Below are 21,909 nucleotides of genomic sequence, written 5' to 3'. Positions count from 1 at the left end.
AGACAGGGCTGCGTGCCAGGCGGGCCGGGCCTCCGTGGGCACATCCTGCGAGCCCACCCGCCTGCCCCCACCCTCACTCGCCACCCCGGGCCCTCAGGAAGGGTGATGGTGACAAAAAGGAGCCAAGTGAGGTGGGCACCACAGTCCCTACACAACCCCTTCACGGCTCATCGGAGAGACAGGCAGAGAGGGGAAACCGAGGCACCGAGTGGCTGAGCAGCTCCCCACGGGGGGAGGCAGGCTTCACGCTCAGGCTGCCCAGTTGAAGGGCCACAGGCCTAAGGGTCCCGCTGTCCTGCCTCCGGGACGTGAGGCCCGTCCCCAGACCCCACCACCGGCTCAAGGTGGATGTGTCTGTGAACTGTCCCCCGGGCCCTGCCCTGCCGGCCTGCCCGAGCGGCTGTGGGGAGGTGGGGAGAGTGGAGTCTGACCAGCACAGGTGGGCGCAGCGCCCCCCCCCAGCCCACCCGCCCGGCTCCTGGGGGCAGGAGAGGAAGCCTCGGAGCACCCGCCCTGCGCACACCCACCCCGCGAGGCAGAGTCCCGCAGCCAGGGAAGCAGGTGCGGCTGAGCTCACAGCACCAGCCCTGTGGCTGCTTCTCTCCTCCCAAGGTGCAGCGGCTGTAAGGACACGAGGTCCCCGAGGCTCCCCAGGTTGTGGGGGCTCCAGGGCAGCGTTCCTCGGCAGCCTGCCTACCGGAGCCCATCTCACGCGGGATTGGCCGCCGGAGCTCTTCCGGGCGCTGTGACCCCTCCCAGTCCACTCACTGCGTGAGCGGCCTGATGGAGGGCAGGGTCCCCACCCTTCGCGTGCGTCTCGTCCCTCTGACCCGTATCACAGTCTGTGAGGGACCCCACCTGCTGCGGACGCTCCGGCACCTCTAGGCCTCAGCTGATGCCTCTGACCGGCACAGCCAGCCTCCTCCCCGCTCAGCTGCGCCTCCTCCTTCATCCACGTGAGTTCATCTGCTCACACACGTGTGCTCGGTCACTCACCGCGTTTACAGGCCACCCTCGAGCCAGGGATTGATGGGGAAAGCCTGGGCCCTGCTCTCTCCCGGGCGCACAGAACCGCCTATGGCTCCCTAGTTCTTCGGCACCGCCCTGCTCACCTGCAGGAGTTCCGCCGAAAGCTGCTGTGCATCGCTGGGGCCCACCCCCTACATTCACTAGCTATTCGACCTAATCTACGGCTTTGCCGTCAGTGAAACTGATTTCGAAGGAGAAGGAAATAATAGCCCACGGAAGGCACTGGAAAATGGATCATCCGGGTGTTTTGAGGTCCGGAATGGGGATGCTGACTGCGTGGACTGAATTCTGTGCTTGCACAGCTCAGGGCTGACAGCTCGCCTGCATGGCACCCTCAGGTGCTCAGTCGTGTTCTGTGGAGGAGGTGCCCTGCCCACCGGGGGGTCCCTGCACAGGCCCCTGAGCAGAGAGGAGGCCACGTTCCAGGGTGGCGGGTGGGCTCCCGAGTGGTCAGGAGCTCGGGGAGCAGGCCTGCCTCAGGGCCGGAGCGGGCTGGCCAGCAGACAGCTTCCTGAGAAGACAAGCCTGAAGCTGGGGTCAAGCACCCGTGCCCCCCCCCCGCCCCCCTGCGGTGCCCGCGCCCCAGGTGCGTGCACGGGCTCAAGTCGGGGACCGTGGAGATGCAGCCAAACCCGGAACCAGCCGGGACTGCTGTCCCCCAACTCGTTCCCAGCATCCAGCTCCAGGCTCCGCGCTGACAAGCGTTTCTCCCCACGGGCTCTCTGCACCCCAATTCCTTCCCTAAAGAGAAGAGAGACGATGACATTTTAAAAGGAGATGCTTGCTCTTTCTAAAAGCTTCCAGCGTGTCATGTGCGGCAGGAACCGGGCAGCTCCAGGCAGCTCACGGGCCTCTGGGGAGGCCTCTGCCGACAACGGCTGCAGCTCGGAGTCTGGAGCGCAGGGCTGTCGGGAGCAGCCGGCACCGCAGCCCCAGGTGCTCCAGGGAGGGGGGTCCGACCTGCCCTGGGGGTGGGGGCGCTACCTGTAACCACATCCTGTGTGGGCCCCACGCAGGCCCTGGCCCCACGGAGGCCCTGGCCCCACGCAGGCCCTGGCCCCACGCAGGCCCTGGCCCCACACAGGCCCTGGCCCCACGCAGGCCCTGGCCCCACGCTGGCCCTGGCCCAGGTCATCCTGAGCTTTGAGGAGCAGAGTGCAGCCCTGGCAGGAGGTCCCCAAGTCTGCCCGCCCTGCAGGTGCAGGCGACCCCAGCCCACCGTGAACTTGGCAGAAGTTCCTCCTCAGAGCTACGTCTCAACCACGCGGCCCCCGGGCCTCAGGTCACACGGCCGCCCCCAGGCTCAGTCTCCCGAGGGCTAACTGTGCTGTCTCCTGCGGCCGCTGCACCAGCGAGCACCCACCCAGCAGCCGCAGCAGCCGCTACCTCCGCTCAGCGTCCTGCGGGCTCGCTGCGTCCGCTCTGGGTCTCCGGCCTCCTCCAGGCGCTTCGGCCCAGGCTCTTCTCCGGAGACTGGGATGTCCCTGAGAGGCAGGCGGCCACGGAGAAGCTGCAGCCTGGCGGGGACATGCACCCCCACCCGCCCCTCCACCCCACCGCCCCTCCACCCCCCACCCCCACCCCCACCCCACCCCACCCCCGCCCCCACCCCACCCCACCCCACCCCCACCCCCCCTACCCCACCCCCACCCACCCTACCCCACCCCCCCACCCCACCCCCACCCCGAGGTGCTGCTGGCAGCGGCCTCGAAGCCCGTGCGAAAGAAACCATAAACCACCGAGAGACACCAAGACCCGAAATAGCCGGTCAGGGCATTCCACCGTCAGCAGCGTCAGCTCCCTCGCTCAGGGCAAAACTTAACGGGATCCTATAAAAATCCCAGCCAACGTTTTTTATGGAGCGAGCGTTGACACTGAAGTTCGGATGGAAAAATAAACACGCAAGAATAGCGAGGCAAACGCCCCGGGGCTGACTGCGGGGCGAGTGCCAGCCTCAGCAGACACGGACGTGCTGCGTGGACCTCCACGGAAACACGCGATGACCCGGCACCGCGGCCAGGGCCCAGGCCCGCAGCCCCGCCGCTCAGTCCCGCGCAAGCCGGGGCGGTGTCCCCACCCCACACAACCGGACCTTCCCGCACAGCGGGCCGCGGCCAGTGGATGAGATGGGGTCAGCCTCTCACATCGTGGGCCGTAGACCCACGGGACCCGCGGCCGGGATGTACGGAGCTTAACCGTGCAGCGCGAGGAGCCGCCGCGGGGACCCTCCCCGAGTCCAGGGACGCCTTCCGCCGGGAGGAAAACGCAGACCCGGTGAGAGAAGTGCTGACAATCGGTCTGAAAAGCAAACGGACCCACAAGCCCTCCCCCACGCCTTCTGCATGGAAAAATAAAGCAACATTAAAAGACAATCCGGACAGAAACATTTGGAATTCACCTCATAGATAAAAGGTGTCTAGTCTACAAAGAACTTTCAAAAGTTGCGAAACAAAATCACAAAAGTCATGTGGAAAAACGAGCCCATCAGGGGGAAGAATTACCACTAAGGGATGTAAGACGGCCCGCGGCGAGGGTGACACGCCACACGCCACAACACGATGGGCCTGAGAGCAGTGTGTGCGTGACACGCGTCAGACGGAACGCTGAGAGCCACACGACCTCGCCCACGTGGAATGGAAACTGGACTCGTGAACACACACAGCGGAGGGGGGGCTGCTGGCGGGAGGGGTGGGGGAGGGGGGTCCTAATATCTGGTGACAGAGAGGATGCGACTGGGCGGTGGGCACGCGGTGCCATATACAGATCTTGTAACAGAAACGAACCCCCCTGACACCTGGATGTGCCTGTGGGCCAATGTCGCCCAATCACTGTAATAAATAGGTTTTAAACGGACTTGGACTTACGAAGACGTAGTCGACTTCCTCACACGACAGAAATGCCCGTGGTGGTGCGATTTCCCGCCAGGTGCTCGGAGGGGAGGCCTTCCAGGAGCTTAGGTCTTGAGGGTGCAGCCCCCACAAATGGGATTAGTGCCCTGACACAGGGACCTCACAGAGCCCAGCACCCCTGCCTCCCGTGAGGACTCCAGCTCTGAAGCAGGACGAGGGTCCCCCCGGGACAGGGCCCCCCAAGCTGACCCCCAATCTCCGCCTCCCGCCTCCCCGCTTCCAGCACCGCGAGGAGGAAGCGTGTGGAGGGCAGCCCGCCAGCCAGGTCTTGTTACAGCAGCAGGACGGGCGGACACGGCATCACGGTGAGACCCAGTCACAGGCGACTGTCCAGGGCACGGGCGGTTCCAGGGACGGCTCAAGGTCACCCAGGTTCACGCTGTCTCTGCTGAGGGGGAGGCTGGGCGGCTCTGAGCCTCTGTGTCCTCCGTGACCGGTGACGGTGACCACCTCGCAGGGACCGTGAACACCAGGCCGTGTAGGTGAAACAGTGCCTGCTCCCCCAGGACCCCCCACAGCAGGCACCGTGGGAAGCCAGGCTTCCCTGCACCCGTGCCTCCTGCTAATTGAATAAATATTCATTTGTGTGAGCACCGGGTAAGTGGTTTCCATGGAGACCCACTGCTAATGGCTTAATTAGGCAGGGGCACGGCTTCCCGAGGCCTCACCTCGCAGCACAGCGCACGCGGTCCCCGCTGCCTCGCTCCGGAACCTCTGAGCGGAGATCGAACAGACCCTGGTCAATCCATCACCCCTGCGCTGGTCCGCACACCATGTCCCCACCCTCCGCCCAGCGTGTCACTCGCGGGGGAGCTCCTGCTGCCCCTCCTGCCCCTCAGCCCTGGCCTTGGGGGTGTGGGCAGGAGGGGTGACGCTGCCCACACTATTTAAGGGGCACTATTTAAGGGGTCATTGCGGCGCCACCCAGTCCTGTTCTGACCTCTCCCTGACCTCCTGGCTTCTCACACTAGGCGGGCGGAGCTCTGCCCTCTGGCAGCTGGCACCAGAACTCGCCCACCCGTGCCTCTGCGCAGGACAGTCAGCGCGGGCGGGGGCACGAGGTCAGAGGCCGCAGGGAGGTGCCACCGCTGGGCCTCTAAGGCTGCCCCGGGCGCGCTCAGTCCCCACTCCCCACCCCTGCAGACCCCACCTGAGCACCTGCCCTTGGCCGGATCCAAGCAGATACTGGCTGGGAATGATTGGCACCTGGGAGGGGAGGGGACAGCAGAGCGGACTGAGCTGCCCTTGACCCACTTGCCCCTTGGGAGCTGAGAGGCGGGCGCGCGGTCCAGCCATTGGAGGGTCCTGCCTGCAGGCGGGTGCATGGCAGGGGCTGAGCATGGCGGGGGGGGGGGGGGGAGGCTGCCTATGGGGAGACAGCACCCCAATCCCCACCCCGTGGCCGGCCCCTGGTGATGCAGGCCTCTCTCCTACGGAGTCCAGTGCCTCTGCTGTTGTCACTTAAGCTGCGTGGGCTGCAGCCGGACGCACGGGTGAGCAGGCGGTCACTCGTAAAGTCCTCTAGCCAGAACGTTCCCAGCAGGACGGGCAATTACAGCGAGGCAACAAGGAAAAGCCGCGAGAGCTGTCTCAAGGCCGGAGGGGGGCCCAGGCGGCTGACCCTCATCTCACCTGACCCCCCAGGAGCCGGGGAGCAGGCCTTGCTACACTGAAGGTCACCGTCAGGCCCCTGGCGCATGTCCATGGTTGGGGGGGGTGTGTGTGTGGGGCGGCCCCATGTCTCCACGAAGCCTGCCTGTCCGGCTAGATCCAGCTCGTGGACCTGCCGGCCTGGGTTACTGTGGGGCCAGGAAGCAGGCGTGCACAGAGGGGTCCCAGGGGAGGGAGACAGTGCCGGGGAGGACGAAAGGACCCGGGGGAGGGTTGGCCATGGCGGGAGTCCGTCCCGCCTGGGCCTGGAGGGGCTGGGCAGTGCAGCTCTGGAGACACCGGAGGTCAGCCCTTGTGGGTAGACAGAGGCTGTTGACTCAGACAGAGGTGGCCTTTCCCTCTGTGCCCCTTGCTCCTCCATCCATCGGCCACCCTGAAGGACTCCCCCAGGGCGGGGCCTGGGGTGCAGGTGAAGGGCCTGGAGAGGCACCAGGAGAGTGAGACAGTGAGCACCCCTCCCCCCAAGATAGAGCCTCGTCAGACACCCGGAGGAGCCCGGAGGGCTTCCTGGAGGAGGCAGCAGAGCTGATCTTGACAGATGAGGAAGAGTGGGCTGTGAGGTCACAGCGGAAGGGCCCCACCCAGGCAGGTGTGCAGGCGGAAGGCGTGGGGCATTAGCAAAAAGCAGCGCAGACGGAATTCTGGAACGGAGTGCGAAAGACCAGGAGGGGGAGAGGTGCGAGCACCAAACCAGGCCAGGCGAGCGCTGGGTGCGAGCTAGGACTTCCTCGGTGGGCGAGGCAGCGGGCGGGTGCTCACAGCTCCACCTGGAAAGATCCCCCTGGGGCGGCTCCCCGGGGCGGCCGGTGGAAGCTGGGGGAGAATCACTGGGGATGAGGATGGCGCCCCTGTCTGCAGTGTGGGACCCAGTCCCTTCTCAGTCCTCGCCCGGCTTCAAGCTCTGGGGACCAGCGTGCAGGGGCGGGACCATCGGATGTCGCCCCCTCCTGGACATCAGCTTGCCTTGCAACCAGAGCCGGTGATGGTTTCAATTTCCCCAATGCACCTGCTCGGCACCTTCAGGAGCCGGGCCTGCACCCCGCCCGGAGCAGAGGCTGGGCTGCCCGTGGGCGTGCGTGTGTGCATGCGTGCGGGCTGCTGCTTCTGCAGGGCGGCTCTGAACCGGGAGGGCGCCTCCCCGGTAGGAAGAGGCGGCACTGGCTTCCTCACGGGCACATATAGGTATTTTTTTCTGCTGTAATTGAAACAATATCTGGAACGAGGCATCTAATTACTCCTCTTTCCTAGAAATTGAATGATAACATGTCCTGTCGATACAAACCTTTTGTGAAAGTCAAACTTGGCTTCCCAGGGCAATTCCTGCTCACACTGCAGTGGAAAGCATTGGTTTTAAAATAGTTTCTCGAAGTACAATACCCGAGTCTGATGCCATCAACTTATTCTTTTGTTCTGCTGCGTTTTTTTTAAAGTGTCTTTGTACGCCTGTGTTCTTGCATAACAATGGCTCCTAATTCCAGCTCCCTGAGCAGGATCCTACCTAATTAGAATTTTTAGAGCTGGGAGGGCCTAGAGAAGATCAAAGCCATGCCACTCGCTCAGAGAGGGTAAACTGAGGCCCAGATGGGGCAGAGCACGGAAGGGTACAGGCATCGGATTAGGTTAAGACCCGGGAGTTCAGGGGTGGGAGGAAGAGAGCTACGGGGAGACCCTGGGGGCTGCAAGTTGGGGGAGCAACAGCCACTGTGCGCGTCCTCGGTGCTTGTCACGTGCGTGCTTGGCCGTTTGGGGTGCACACGCGCTCAGCAGCGCTCACGTAGGGAGGCCTTGTCCTGACCCATTTGCTAGAGGAGGACCCTGAAGGTCTGAGAGGACCCCTGCAGCACTGTGGCTGGGCTGTGGCCGGTGGGAGGGACTGCTGTTTGCTGCCCAGCGCCAGGCCGGGCTCTGTCTGGGCCACCGGCTCAGCTATGCTGGCTTGTGGCCGGACGTGTTCCCCTGGCCCGTCTCACCGTCCCACTGACCCCCACACGTAAGGGACAGCTTCTCCGTGTGTCTGTCTCTTCCTCTCCCTGTAAGGACACCAGCCACGGGTGAGGCCCACGGCTCGGGCATGACCTCACTGGCCCTGAAGACATCTGCAGAGACCCGATTTCCAAATAAGGTCCCCCATGGCCTCCGGGAGCTGTTTCAACACTGGGAGGCCATGTTTGATTCAACCCCCACAGCCGCACGGCTCCTTCCCTCCCTTCATTAGCTGCCATCAGCAAGCAGCTGGGCTGTTCCACATGGGAATCCCGCCCTGGCGGCCACGCTCCACAGGCTCCCCGGCCCACCCAGCCTCCTCCTCCTGGGCGCTGTGGCCACGGGGGTTGGGGACCCTTGATCTGGGCTAGTGGCTCTCAGCTGGGAGATTCTGCCCCCGGGGACGCCTGGCAGTCTGAGGGTGGGGGTTGCTCTTGGCCGTCAGCGGGTAGAGGATGCTGCCCAACACCCTGCAATTCACAGGACAGCCCACCACAAAGTGCCAGCCCATTGTCAACACTGTCCAGGTCTGGACACCCTACATGTTTATCTTGGCCTGGGGCCACCTGTTACAGACTACACTTCCCAGACTCCCTTGCAGTAGGTGTGGCCATGTGATCACATTTTGACCAATGGGATGTTAGTACAAGGGTGTGTGCAACTTCCAGATGGGGATGCCCTGTGATGGGTGGACCAAGCCCTCTCACACCCCACGGTGTGGACAAGGGCATGATGGCAGTGGCCAGAGCTGGACCAGCCACCGGGCCCAAGGAAGGGTGGGAGGCAGCCGGCCAGCCTCTCTGCTTGGGAGAGAAACCAACCTCTGATGAGCTGCTGTGCTTTGGGGTCACCGTGTTACAGCAGCATCGCCTGTGCCCTGACACGCAAGCCTCAATCTCAGGCCACTCCCATTCCCTCTCGTGACGAATTTGTGGTTTAAAGGCTCCGGCCTTTCTGGGATGGGAAAACCCAGTGGTTCTCAACCTTCTGGCCCTTTAAATACAGTTCCTCATGTTGTGACCCAACCACAAAATTATTTTCGTTGCTACTTCGTAACTGTCATGTTGCTACTGTTATGAATCGTCATGTAAATATCTGATATGCAGGATGGTCTTAGGCGACCCCTGTGGAAGGGTCGTTCGACTGCCAAAGGGGTCGCGACCCACAGGTTGAGAACCGCTGGGTTAGAGGCTGGTGAGCACCCGACAGGCTACAGCGGCCCCGGGGAGACAGCGGCCCCAGAGAGACCGTTTGGGGGAGAAGCCTCCGGCATCGAGCCAGGGGCCCCCGGGGTCTCTGTTACTTGGTGGTCACTTTGGGGGCACCTACTTGGGCGGTGAGGCCGGATGGGGCAGGGCCCTGATCCAGAGCCCGAAACCGCCAACGCTCCTTCACGACCTGGCAGCTGTGTCTGCCTCCTACCCGCAAAGTGGGGGTGTTAATAGCAACCCGTTCTCAGAGGGTGAAATAAATGAGAAGCTTTCAGATCTGCTGACCATCCTGTAGCTCCCTGCAGAGGAGCGAGCCCTGGACGGAGGGCCTGGGGGCCTGGCCCCGAGGGAGGCGGCAGGTCCAGGCAGGCCATGTGCCAACGCCAAGGTCACTCCTTGGGAGCAGCCTGGTTGAGGTGGGAGGGAGCAGTGCCTGGGGAAGTGGGAGAAGCTTCCAGAAAGCAGGCTGCTCGGCCAAGGGTCTCCCTCCACTGTCAGGCCCAAGCAGAGGCCTGTCCCCAGGAAGCCCCTCTCACTTCCCCAGGCCAGCCTGGCCCTCCCGGCTGGGAACTGCCCTCCCGGTTGGGGTGCCAGAGCCCTGTGCTCAACGTCAAGAATAAGCAGAGCTCCCTGAGGATGAGGGGCCGCTGAGGACGCAGGGAGCTCCCTGCCGCCCGGGGGTGCGAGCACAGGCCGGGGGCGAGCCTGAAGGCGTGACAAGTGGACTCCATCAGCCAGGATGCAAGACGCCGGCGATCGTACCAACAACGGCGTCCTCTCTGTTGTGTGGCGCCCGCTGCCAGCCAGCAGTGCGAGGTCTCGGTGCCTTTTATTGGGATTTTTATCTTCTGAAGTCACCGCAACTGTCAGAGCAAGTTAAACAGGACGGAGACGGAGAAAACCTCCCAGCAGCCTTCCTCCTCGGCCTGCCTCCCTCCCGTGAGCAGGGTCCCCAGGGCAACAGGCAAAGGTGCCATCTTTCCGCCCCGACAGAGAGCTGCCCAGCTAGTCCTGCAGACGCTGTGAAGAGGCTCAGAGAGGGCAGGCCAGCTGGCTGAGCGGGTTTAAGCGGCACCTCCAGGTTCTGCTCACATCCCGAGTCCTGAGTTGCTCTCCTGGCCCCTCCTGGTGGCACCTGCCGGCCTGCAGGAGACACATCCAGTGGGACCCGTGTCCTGCGCCTTGAGGCGCAGACGCCTCGTCCAATCACACAGTGACTCAGCAGCTGAGACGGGGCTGCAGTGACTCGATTTGACAGAGCCAGCCCAAGGCTGGCGCCCGGAAGATGCCCGTGAGTCTGCGGACTGAACAAACGGCTGAACGAATAAAGGGCTGGTCATGGGGGAGGCCAGGCCTAGGAGGGCCTGAGTGCCAGGTGCAGGGGTCTGGGCAGCAGGGAACCGTCAGAAGGCTGAGGGTGGCGAGCTCGAACCACCGCAGGCCTAGCTGAGACACGCTGACCCACCGTTCTAACCGATCACATTCATCGCCAATCAAAGGCAGCCCTCGAAGCAGCTCCCTCCAGAGGGACTCGCGCCAGCGCCACAAGCCTCCGCGGTGCCAAGCCCATCAGCGTGATCGATACCGCAGTGGGTCAGCCTGCGGGGCATGAACGAGGGCTGGCCCGGCGCTGATCCTGGCCGAGCTGCGACAAGACAGCACTTCTGGGGTTCCTCGGGGAGGGGCAGCGAGAGAAGCAGGCCTCGTTTCCCCACCTCCTCTGCAAAAGTGAAATTTTAAATAAACGTGGTGGTGGTGGTGGGGGCAGAGGAATCCTTGCTCGGCTGGAAGGAGAAAACAGGCCTCTCAGCCTGGAGATGAGCTGGCTCCCTCCCTCCAGCCCTGCCAGCCCTGCCAGCCCCGGGGAGGGTCGGCTCCCTGACACAGCACTCGCCCCTGCCCTGGAGGCGCCAGCCAAGCAGGACGGCAGACCAGACACACGCCCACCTCCAGGAGCAAGCAGCCAAGCGGGGGCAGAGCTGGCGTGGATCATAGAACCAGCCTGTCCAACACCCCATCCTGCAGATGGGAAAACTGAGGCCCAAGGAGGCAGGAGCGCCTCCCGCTGCCAGATTGCAAGTCTGAGCATGAGCGGGAGCTGCACTCCATACCCAACAACTCCAGCCTCCGTGGGACAGAAGCCGAAGGGGCCTTCTGGGTCCCCTGCACCCAGCACAGCGCAGGCGCCCGGGGCAGCTGAGGAGGCTGGAGGGCACCAGCAACACGCAGGCTCCGACCTGGCTGTGGTGCCCCCGGTCCTCTGCTATACTCTAGTGGGTGCTGGGAGCGGGCCGGTACCAGGCAATGGGACAGGGGCATGGCCTGCTTTCAGGGGTCCACAGCCCCAGGGCCCACGGGAGGAAGCCAGGGGCCTCTAATCCAGCCTGGGAGATCAGGCCTCAAGGGAGGAACCTCCCGCAACCCCTTTGGAAGGGAGAGCCATGGACAGACCAAGGCCTGGAGCCAAGGCAGACGGTGCCGCATGGGCTCATGGCCTGGGTGAGCGGCTCCAGAGCCCCCTGAACAAGCAGGCGAGCAGGCAGAGGGTGAGGTGGGTGAAACCTGGAAAGAGCTGCCCACAGCGGGTGACAAAAATACTCCCTGTAGCCTGGAGGGTGAGTGAGGCACCTGTGCGTGTGTGGGTGTGTGCTATGTGTGTGTGCATGTGTGTGGGGACGAGCACTTGTGTGTGTGTGTGCATGTGTGTGGGGACAAGCACTTGTGTGTGTGTGCATGTGTGTGGGGATGAGCACTTGTGTGTGTGTGCATGTGCATGCAAGTTGTGGGGACGAGACAAGCACTTGTGCATGTGTGGGTGTGCGTGCATGCGTGTGGGAATGAGATGAGCACTTATGTGTGTATGCATGCACGTGTGTGGGGACGAGACGAGCACCTGTGTGTGTGTATGCATGCATGTGGGAACGAGACGAACACGTGTGTGTGTGTGTGTACGCATGCACGTATGTGGGGACGAGGCGAGCACCTGTGCATGTGCGTGCATGTGCGTGCATGCACATGTGTGGGGACAAGAGGAGCACCTGTGTGTGTGCATGCATGCATGTGGGAACGAGACGAACACGTGTGTGTGTGTGTGTGTGTGTGTACGCATGCACGTATGTGGGGACGAGGCGAGCACTTGTGCGTGTGTGGGTGTGCATGTGCGTGCATGTGTGTGCATGCACATGTGTGGGGACAAGAGGAGCACCTGTGTGTGTGCACGCAGGCAGGAGCCCCAAAGCCCAGCCCGGGGCCACTCTACACCACAAACTCCTCGGGGATTAGCTCTCCTCCCCCGCTTGGCCCTGGACCCACAGGAGAGGCACTTCCTCCGGCTCCACCCAGGTCACACCAGGAAGGTTGTCCACAGCATGACGTCTGTGGCCTGAGGTCAAAAGGTCGCCGGGCGTCCCTGGGGCTGGGTCCGTGGCTGGCTGGGTACTCCAGACGCCCTGGGCTGGCCTGGCTGGGCGAGCTGCTTCCTGGCAGGGGAGGTCCTGTCTGCGTGGGCCCACTGCTCTGTCCATTTCCTCCAAATCCCCCGTGCTGAGCCACCCTTGCTGTGAGCAGGTGGCGATACGTGGAACCAGAACGTCCTTGTGCATGTCCCAAAGTGCTCCTCACAAGGGGAGAAGCCCTCCTGGTCTGGAGGCCGCCCCATGGCAGGCTGGGTGCTGGGAGAGGGCACTCCAGACCTACAGCAGATGGTGCCACCTCCCTCTTCTGGCTCCTGTGCCCCCAAGACGAAGCCCACCCCCACCCCAGGGAGCATGGCCCACAGGGGCCCCTCACCTCCCGATAACTCCCCTCCAGTCTTTAAACGCAGCTCCAAGGTCACTCCCTCCAGGAAGCCTTCCCGCAACCCCCCTCCCAGGCACTGATGGCATCACCACACCCACCTCAGCGTGTGCCAAGCACGTCAAGGCCGGGGGCACAGTGCTCACCCTGTGATGCCTGGGCAAGCTGGTGACGGAGGACGGGGGTCTGCGGGTCTCCCCTGCAAAGTGCACCCAGGGTGCCCGGGTCAGTGGCACCTCGGGCCTCCAGAACCAGGGGGCCTTTCACAAGGATGGTGGCCCCCCACCTTCCCTGGGTCCCAGGCCTTGGCCATGCATGGGCATAAATGCCGGCGGCAGGCCCCACACCTGCACTGTCTGATTCCAGCCCCAGCTTGACTCCTCCTCCTCCGTGTCACGTGGTTAACAAGGATAAGGAGGCTCCGCTGTGGGCATCTCTGCTGAGACCACTGGGCTCCCCTGTGTGAGGCCCTTTGAGGCCTTGGGGAGCTCAGAGAAGAGGGAATCAGCCAGCAGACCCTTCCCATTTCCAGGCATCACTGGGTTAGGGGTTGCTCGCACTGCCTGCCACACCAGAGTACCCCCCTCCCCCCAGGAATGCCCGCCCCCCATCTGAGGAGAGGGAGAGCAGCAGCCAGCAGCCAGCCGGGGTGCGGTCCGGAAGAGGAAAGGTCCTCCCGTGGTCCCAGCACCTGTCAAGCCCCAGCACTCCCCCCTCTCCCGCCAAGCCTGTCTCCCTGGAGGCGGGGACCATTCAGCACGGGTCTGGCGGGATGGGGGGTGGGGGGGGGGCTTGACCGTGCACATCTGCGGATCAATGAACAGGGATGTGGGACAGGGGTAAGCGGGGTTACCCCAACAATCGCCCCTAAGCCAGCAGGAATGAGGCCCCCACAAAACCGCCCTCATCCGGGTGGAGATTTTTGAACAGCCCTCGCCCTTTAACAGCAGAGCCACTAGACTAGAATGAAACTGCAACAACTGTCAACATGGGCGCAGAGCTTGGGCGCCTGCCCGGGCTCCACGGGCACCGCGTCATGATTCATGCAAACCGGAGGGAAAAGAGGCCGGGCAGGTGGCTCTGCCTGGGAGCCCCGCGCAGGGGTCGGGCTGGACCCCGCGCTCAGAGGACAGCCAGCGCGAGGCCGGCGCTCCGCTCAGGCCACAGACCCCGCCGCCGGTGCTGCGCCCGTGTGCGTGTCCGCGAGTGCGTGTGCCGGGGAGGGGGATGCGGAGGCTCCTGCATCCAAGAGGACTGGGGAACTCACCGCGCAGGCCGCCGGCACGCAGCCCATCCCGCAGGCTGCAGACGGCCCTGGAGGGGGCGCCCTCGCTGAGCGCGCGCCCCGCGCCACCGCCCCGACTCCTCCCCGCCGCCGCGCAGGCAGGTTCGCCCAGGCGGCCGCGGGCCCCGGCTCCCGGCCCGCTCCCCCCGGGCCGGCGGCGCTGGCGTGCCCGCCAGGCCGCCCCTGCCCACCCGCGCCCCGCCCCGCCCCGCAACTCTCCCCAAGTTGGAAGCCGAGCCCGGGCGGCTGCACTCGCGCCGAGAGCACAGCGGCGGAGAGGAGGCGGCGGCGGCGGCGGCGGCGGCGGCGGCGGCGGCGGCGGCAGCGGCGCAGCTTGGGCGAGCGAGGCGGTGCCCGCACGGCCCAGCGCGGTCTTCGGGGGGCGCCCGCACCGGGAGCAGCAGGAGGAGGGGCTGGAGACGGACGCGCGGCGGCGCCCTGCCCGGGAAAGTAAAGTTGGAGCCGGAGGCTGCGTGTGGGGCCCGGAGGAGCGGCGGCCCGCACCCTGGTGCGCCGACCCCTCGCCGGGCGAATGGGAGGCGGAGCGCCCGGGCCGCCGCCGCCTGCAGCCTGCGCCTCGGCCGGGCGCCGGGACCGAGGAGCCGCTGAGGCCGGCCCGACCGGGTGCCGCGTCGCCGTGGCCTCGCGGCCGGGGCGCTCCCGGTGAGCCGGGCCGAGGGCGGGGCCGCGAGGACCCCGGGACCTGCCCCCTCCCCCCCGCTGCCGCGTCGCCGCCCGCTCCGGGCGCCTCCTGCTCTGCACTAACGCGCGGCAGCTGCGGGGAGCCGGCAGCCACGCTCTCCGGCGCGCCGCTCGCCTGCCGAGCCAACACGGCCGAGGGCCGGCTGCGGGGCGCCGCGGTTCCCGGTGGGCGCGCCCGAGGAGTAGGCGGCGATGCGGGCGCCAACCCGGGCTGGGGGGCTCCTGAGCTGCCGCGGCGACGCCCCGACTCCAGGCGGGACCGCGTAGCTCACGGGAGGACCATGGCGTCTCCGGCGCTAGCGGTGGCGCTGGCGGCGGCGGCGGCGGCGGGACCCAACGCGAGCGGCGCCCGCGAGTGGGGCAGCGGTGGAGCCGCCAACGCCTCGGGGGTCGCCTGGGGGCCGCCCCCGGGCCAGTACTCGGCGGGCGCCGTGGCGGGGCTGGCGGCGGTGGTGAGCTTCCTGATCGTCTTCACCGTGGTGGGCAACGTGCTGGTGGTGATCGCGGTGCTGACCAGCCGCGCGCTGCGTGCCCCCCAGAACCTGTTCCTGGTGTCGCTGGCCTCGGCCGACATCCTGGTGGCCACACTGGTCATGCCCTTCTCGCTGGCCAACGAGCTCATGGCCTACTGGTACTTCGGGCAGGTGTGGTGCGGCGTGTACCTGGCGCTCGACGTGCTCTTCTGCACCTCGTCCATCGTGCACCTGTGCGCCATCAGCCTGGACCGCTACTGGTCCGTGACGCAGGCCGTGGAGTACAACCTGAAGCGCACGCCGCGCCGCGTCAAGGCCACCATCGTGGCCGTGTGGCTCATCTCGGCCGTCATCTCCTTCCCACCGCTCGTCTCGCTTTACCGCCAGCCCGACGGCGCCGCCTACCCTCAGTGCGGCCTCAACGACGAGACCTGGTACATCCTGTCGTCCTGCATCGGCTCCTTCTTCGCGCCCTGCCTCATCATGGTCCTGGTCTACGCGCGCATCTACCGCGTGGCCAAGCTGCGCACACGCACGCTCAGCGAGAAGCACACCGCCGCCGGCCCGGACGGCGCGTCCCCGACCACGGAGAACGGGCTCGGGGCGCCGACGGGCGCTGGCGAGAACGGGCACTGCGCGCCCCCGCGCCGCCCGCGAGCGGACGTGGAGCCCGAGGACAGCAGCGCGGCGGCCGAGAGGCGGCGGCGCCGGGGGGCGGTGCGGCGAGGTGGGCGGCAGCGCGCGGACGGCCAGGCGGGCGAGGGCGGCGCCGAGGCGCTGGCTCCCGGGCCCGCCGAGCAGGGCGCGCTGGCCGCCGCGAGGTCCCCGGGCCCCGGCGGGCGCCTGTCACGCGCCAGCTCGCGCTCCGTCGAGTTCTTCCTGTCGCGCCGGCGCCGGGCGCGCAGCAGCGTGTGCCGCCGCAAGGTGGCTCAGGCGCGCGAGAAGCGCTTCACCTTCGTGCTGGCCGTGGTCATGGGCGTGTTCGTGCTCTGCTGGTTCCCCTTCTTCTTCAGCTACAGCCTGTACGGCATCTGCCGCGAGGCCTGCCAGGTGCCGGACCCGCTCTTCAAGTTCTTCTTTTGGATCGGCTACTGCAACAGCTCGCTCAACCCGGTCATCTACACGGTGTTCAACCAGGACTTCCGGCGCTCCTTCAAGCACATCCTCTTCCGCCGGAGGAGAAGGGGCTTCAGGCAGTGACGGGTGCGCCCCGCCTGGCGCGGAGACCCCGGGCGGCTCCGGGAGGAGGGGGCGGGCGGGCGTGGCCCCCAGAGAAAGCTGGTTTCATTCCCCGGAGACCCAGGGATGGATTGGCTTCCAGGGCGCAGGGCAGGTGCATGGGCGGACGAGACCCAAGCGCCCCCGGGAGAGGGGAGGAGAAAGGGGAGCCCCTCTGCCTTCCCATCTCAGCGAGAGGCTGCTGGCGAGGCTGCAGGCCTGGATCCCGCTCAGGGGGCCCTGCCGAGGGGGGCTGTCAGGTCGGGGTTGTAGCCACAGAGGCGCTGGCAACCCTCCAGACGGTGAGAAGCCCCCAGACGCGCCCCGCCCCACACCCACCTCCTAGCAAGGGCTGACTTCCCCAGGGACCCAGGGGGGCGCTGTCGGGGAGGCACTGAAAGTATTGAAATGTTTGCCAAAAACGACAACCCCAACAACCAAACTATTTTCTAAATAAACCTTTGTAATCTCAGCGCTGGGTGCAGTCGGTCCTTAAGCCCCGGCGGGGGGAGGGTTGGGTAACTTCCAGACTAGCACCGGCCTACCGCCCCCCACGGGTGAAGGAGGACACCCCAGGTCCCCAGATTCCAACCTGTCCCCTTGCACGAGAAGTGTATGTGTGGGGGGGTGTCTTTTTTTCTTTTAAATCAAATGTTTTACATACGTATAAGATACGTGCTCAGAACGCACGTGCCGTGACCGGCTAAGGGAAGCCCTCACTGATCCCATATGCAGACCCTGCAGAACTGCCCTCTCCACCTCCATTCCCGCCCCTGCGCCCACCAGTGCCCGCCCTGGCCTGGCAGCCCCTTCCCAGCGGAAGAAAGGGCTATGGCAGCCTGGGCTGTGGTTCCACCCCCCAGCTGTGGTACTGCTCCCACACTGCCCCCGCCCCCAGCTGGGCACTTTGAAGGGCGCAGGTTGCCGACACCTGCCCAGAAGCAGGTTCCTGGGGCTGAGGCCAAGGCAAGCCCTCAAACCCTTCTTCCCGACCTGAGGCCTTTGCCGACTTCTTACTGTTGTGAACATGGAGGCCCGAAGGCCATGGTGGGGGTGGGTGGGAGGGGGTTGGAGCGTGCCCGTCCCTCCTACCACCCCCTGCATTTGAGTCGGCCTCCCCACCCCTGCAGCTCACCTTCATGGCCCCCCCATGTCTGTGCCCCCTCCCCACACTGAGGCTTGAGGAGGGTGGCTAGAAGGAGCGAATGAAGTATGAGAGAGGCCTCCCCCAGACTGCCGGCTCCATCACGGAGCCTGGAGCTGGGATAGCCGGGGTTGGGGTCAGGAGCAGGACCTGGGCACTTGCGGGGGGGGGGGGGGGGAATCCCTCTGAAACACGTGACACACATGCACTGGGGGGCTCAGGCTGTGGAACCTGCTGGAGACGGTTCCTCCTCCTTCCCACGGTGCCCTGGCCTTCCTGTGTCCCCCTCCCCTCTCCCCTGCCGCCACCTCAGCTCTTTCCTGAATCACCACCCATCTGTCTTTGGCCTTGGGGGGCGGGTCTGTCCGGGGAGGGGTCAGCCCTGGGTCCTTCTTTTCATCCTCAAGCCCTCGTCCCCTGAAGCGGGAGCCAGGGCACGCCATTTTCCTGGTCCACGTGCTAGCGCCGTCCCTTGGAGAGCCCCCAACCCCTGTGCAGATCCTGGCCTCATCACCCCAAGTTATGGGTCCTCAGGATTCGCCCACTGGCCGAGCGCCCCCCCACTGTCCACACTAACTCATGTGGGCACCCTCACACCTGTGCCCAGGCTCCGGGACAGGCGGAGAGGCCCAGACCTGGGGGAGGAAGAGGAGGGGGGAATGGCGGACTAAGCCCCTTGTGACAGCTCTGACTTCTCCGCTGGGCGGGGCCTGAAGGGGTGTCCATGTCGGAGGCCTGGCTTTGCCTCAGGATTGCTGAGCTAGCCCAGCACCCCCGTGCCCCCTCTGACCCCAGTGCCTGGCCTGTGAAGTGGGGGGGCATTGCTTGAAATCTGCCAGTCTATGGTCCAACATGCCAGCCGACTGGAGGCCGTGGGGTGACCTCTGGAGAGGGCACCGGCTGCGGGGGCAGGGACCCCCGGTCACCACAGGGGCAGGGTGTTCCGGCAGCGTGTCCACACCTGCTCCTTCCTCCCCAGTCCCGGGAATGGCACCTGGGGGGGGGGGGGGGGGGAAGGCTGGCGCTGGGCCGCTGGCAGCCGGTGACGCCTCATCCCCATTCAGCGACAGCTGTTCCCACTCCCTCCTGAGTGCCGCCTGGAGAGGCTGGCTTTTCGGCTGGAAGAGCAGCCAGACCGGCTCCCACCCTGCTCTGCGTGGGAACTGGGCCGGGCGCTGGCCTTGCTGTCTGCGTGGATGGAGTGGGGCCCTGAGCACTGACTGCTCCCACTGTGGTCCGGGAGCCAGGCGTCAGGGGATTGCTCTGCCATCCAGAGCAGGGCCCGACCTCTGCCCAACCGTCTGCGCTGCCGTCCAGCCACGCGGTGGCCTCCTCGCCTGTTCACGTCTACTTCGAGGAGCCCATTGTCAGCCCCGGCCTGTGGCCAGGACACTGAGGTGGGAGCTGGCCGTCTGGCGCAGGACGGGCAGTGCAGGAGGCAGACCCAGAGTGTCGGGCTCTGCCCGCCTGTGCCGAGGCCCAGCTCGCGCCGCCCGCCCCTGGCCTCCGCTGGAGAGGCTGAACACAGCTGCCTCCTGCCTGAGGCTTCCCTCAGGGGCAGGAGATTTCAGGCAAAATAAAAAACACACACACACAACCACCCCCCACGAGAAGATCCGGGATGGAGGACGGGAAGGCCGGCGGGAGTGGGCAGACTGGCCTGCGCCTAAACCGCCCGAGCCCACGCGGCATGCATTTGTGTAAGTGAAGTCCTGTGTTCCATTCAATTGTGAGCTGGTAGGACAGGAGGAAAAGAATCATCCAACATATTCCCTTACAGCTCAGGACGGAATTCAAAACACAGTTGCCCGGCTCAGGCAGGTCGGGAGACTTGGGGAAAGCAGCTCCGGCGTGGACTCCGGGGCGGGCGGGGCTGCGGGGAGGCACTCGCTGGCTGTGCTGCTCCTGGCGAGGAAGCGGCCTCCGGGCGCTGGCAGCCGCCGTGTTTTTATATCACATCCGTGCGGGGCCCACAGATTCCCGCGCCGCCTCCGATCAAAACACCCGGCGCCGCAGCCCCGTGAGCCTGGTTGGCAGCTGCAGCCAAGCCCGCCCTCCCCAGGGGCTGTCAGCCCCGCAGTCCCCACGGGCCAGGGCCAGGCGGGGCGGGGCCAGGGCCAAGCGGGGAGGGGCCAGGGCCAGGCGGGGCGGGGCCAGGGCCAAGCGGGGTGGGGCCAGGGCCAGGCGGGGCGGGGCCAGGGCCAGACAGGGCGGGGCCAGGGCCAGGCGGGGAGGGGCCAGGGCCAGACAGGGCGGGGCCAGGGCCAGGCGGGGAGGGGCCAGGGCCAGGCGGGGCGGGGCCAGGGCAAGGTGGGGTGGGGCCAGGGCCAGGAGGGGGAGGGGCCAGGGCAAGGTGGGGCGGGGCCAGGGCCAGACAGGGCGGGGCCAGGGCCAGGCGGGGCGGGGCCAGGGCAAGGTGGGGTGGGGCCAGGGCCAGGAGGGGGAGGGGCCAGGGCAAGGTGGGGCGGGGCCAGGGCCAGGGCCAGGCGGGGCAGGGCCAGGGCCAGGCTGGGCGGGGCCAGGCAAGGTGGGGCGGGGCCGGGGCAGGTGGGGCCAGGGCAGGGCGGGTGTGAGGGGCCTGAGACTCCAGGGGACGCCACACAGTGTCTCTGAAAGCTGCTTGGGGAGCAGAGTCCACACCAACCCTGGCCCAAAAGCAAGCCCCGGGACCACAACTGTGTTTCTTTCCTGTCAAAGTCTTTGTGGCTGCCCCTCCCCAGGGAGAGCCTCGGGGACGGGGTCGTGATGCCGAGATGGGGCGCTCCACGCGGGTGGGCAGGGGTTCGTCTTGGGGGCTGAGTGCGAAATGTGCCCGCGCTGCCTGGCAGCCATGGAGCAAAAGGGAACAGATCCACACAGGCTCTCCGCTGCCGAGTTCACAGGAAACGCCGGGACCCGGGGCCAGCCACGTGCTGGGTGCCGGCCCACGGCCTCCGTGATGCTGGGGGTCTATCCCTTGTGGGGTCTGAGAGACCGAAGAGAACCCTGGAGCCTCCCCACAGCCCCGCCCCCCCCCCCCCCCCCCCCCCACCGCCGGCCCGCCTCCGCCACCAGCTGCGCCCACAGGCCTTTATGGTTCACTCCACCCGCCGCCCCCCACCAGCCTGCCTCCCGGGGCCAGGCCCTCTGGGAGCCTGGAGGGCTGTGGGCACCGGGCTCTTCTGCCTTCCGCCGTCAAGCCCCGGTGCCAGACGAGCCTTTCGGCTGCAAAGGGGACCTGGTGCAGCCCCTGTGGACCCCAGCTCCCTCCCAGGACGAGCCGCTGCTGCAGGCCCACTGCACCCTGGACCCAATGCCAGCCCCGCCCTCAGTGCTCCTCCCTCCCTCCCCCGGCTGTGCCCGGCCCAGGCCTTGGTTAATGCCCACTTTGCCCTCTGCCAGGAGCTCCTCTCCTGTGCCCCTCAGGACTCGGACCAGACCCCAGGACATGGTCCCAGGCCCTGCAGGGGGCGCTGTCGTGGGTGCCACAGGCCTCTGGGCCTGGAGAGGAACTCTGCGCTGCCGGGCCAGGGCACTGCTGGCTGTGTCCCCTCCGGTTCTGGTGGGCACCCCACCCGTGTAGCTCCTCACTGACGGCCAGCGCTGCCAGACCAGAGGATCACCATGTGGCCCCCCGAGGCGAGGCTGGGCTTGCCCCACCGCTCTGGGTGGGAGGCCCTGGGGCGGGCCATTCAACAGCCCCTCCCCTCTCACTAGAGTCCCAGATTGGGGATCCCAGCAGCTCCTGTGGCCTCTGTGGGCGGCTTTTGGCCGGGGCTCTGCGCATTCCCCTCTCACAAAGCTGCCACGTGGGCACAAATGCTCCCATTTCACAGACAAGAAAACCAAGCCCCAGACAGGGATGATGATGACAGATGCCCCCTCGGTGTCACACGCTGGGCTGTTCGCATCTCTCAACCCACCACACGGATCCAGGACCAGCCCTGGAGGCCGGGGTTGATCAGCCTCCTTTTACAGAGAGAAGAGCAGCTGGGGCGGGGAAGCCACTGAGGCCTGGCGAGCTCTGTGCAGAGCCCGGCTCGCTCCTCTCCGCTGGTCTCCGTCGCGAACACCCCGAGATGAACTGTTTCAGCAACGAGGTCAGACGCGGCCCAAGAGTCACGCGAGCCTGGTGTGGCCTCATTATGTTGACGTCATAGCGCTCTGACCCTCCATGTGGACGCGATGTGCACGGGGCGGCTTTGTTTCCCCACGTCTCCTAGAAACGGTTCCCACCCGGAGCCACTTTCACAGCTGGCCCCGCCCAGGACATAAATGCCAAAATGTTGGAGGTGAAAAATAATCCGGTTACCGCTTCCCGGAGCGTGCTGCCCTCACAAATCGAATTTAAGGCCAAATCAGTCCTCTTTTAATTGGTTCACGTGAGGCCGTTACTCAGAACCGATTGCGGTGGCTGCTTCCACAAGGCTCCAGGTCAGAGGAAAAACACCAGCGCCATCGGCTCGCCGTGGATGCCGCGGTGACCGGCGGGCCCAGCCGTCCCCAGCGC

At 65.9% G+C, this 21,909-nt stretch overlaps 1 protein-coding gene across 1 annotated transcript; it reads left to right on the top strand.

The window, feature by feature from the left end:
* Positions 1 to 14,866: 14,866 nt before the first annotated feature.
* ADRA2C (adrenoceptor alpha 2C) lies at positions 14,867 to 16,748 on the top strand. Its single transcript, XM_070411369.1, has one exon. The coding sequence runs from the start codon at positions 14,867 to 14,869 to the stop codon at positions 16,256 to 16,258; it is 1,392 nt and encodes a 463-aa protein (XP_070267470.1). The 3' UTR covers positions 16,259 to 16,748.
* Positions 16,749 to 21,909: the final 5,161 nt, after the last annotated feature.

This window comes from Myotis yumanensis, unplaced genomic scaffold (genome assembly GCF_028538775.1).
Source record: "Myotis yumanensis isolate MYYU_CA2020_CCGP unplaced genomic scaffold, mMyoYum1.0.hap1 SCAF_1, whole genome shotgun sequence".
In the NCBI taxonomy this organism is placed as follows: Eukaryota; Metazoa; Chordata; class Mammalia; order Chiroptera; family Vespertilionidae; genus Myotis; species Myotis yumanensis.
Note: the sequence above shows the minus strand (reverse complement) of the source record. Positions and strands in the feature narration are given on the sequence as shown.

What these genes read in the sequence shown, in the direction of transcription:
- ADRA2C (XM_070411369.1), top strand. Translation starts at nt 14,867, where the DNA reads ATGGCGTCTCCGGCGCTAGCGGTGGCGCTGGCGGCGGCGGCGGCGGCG.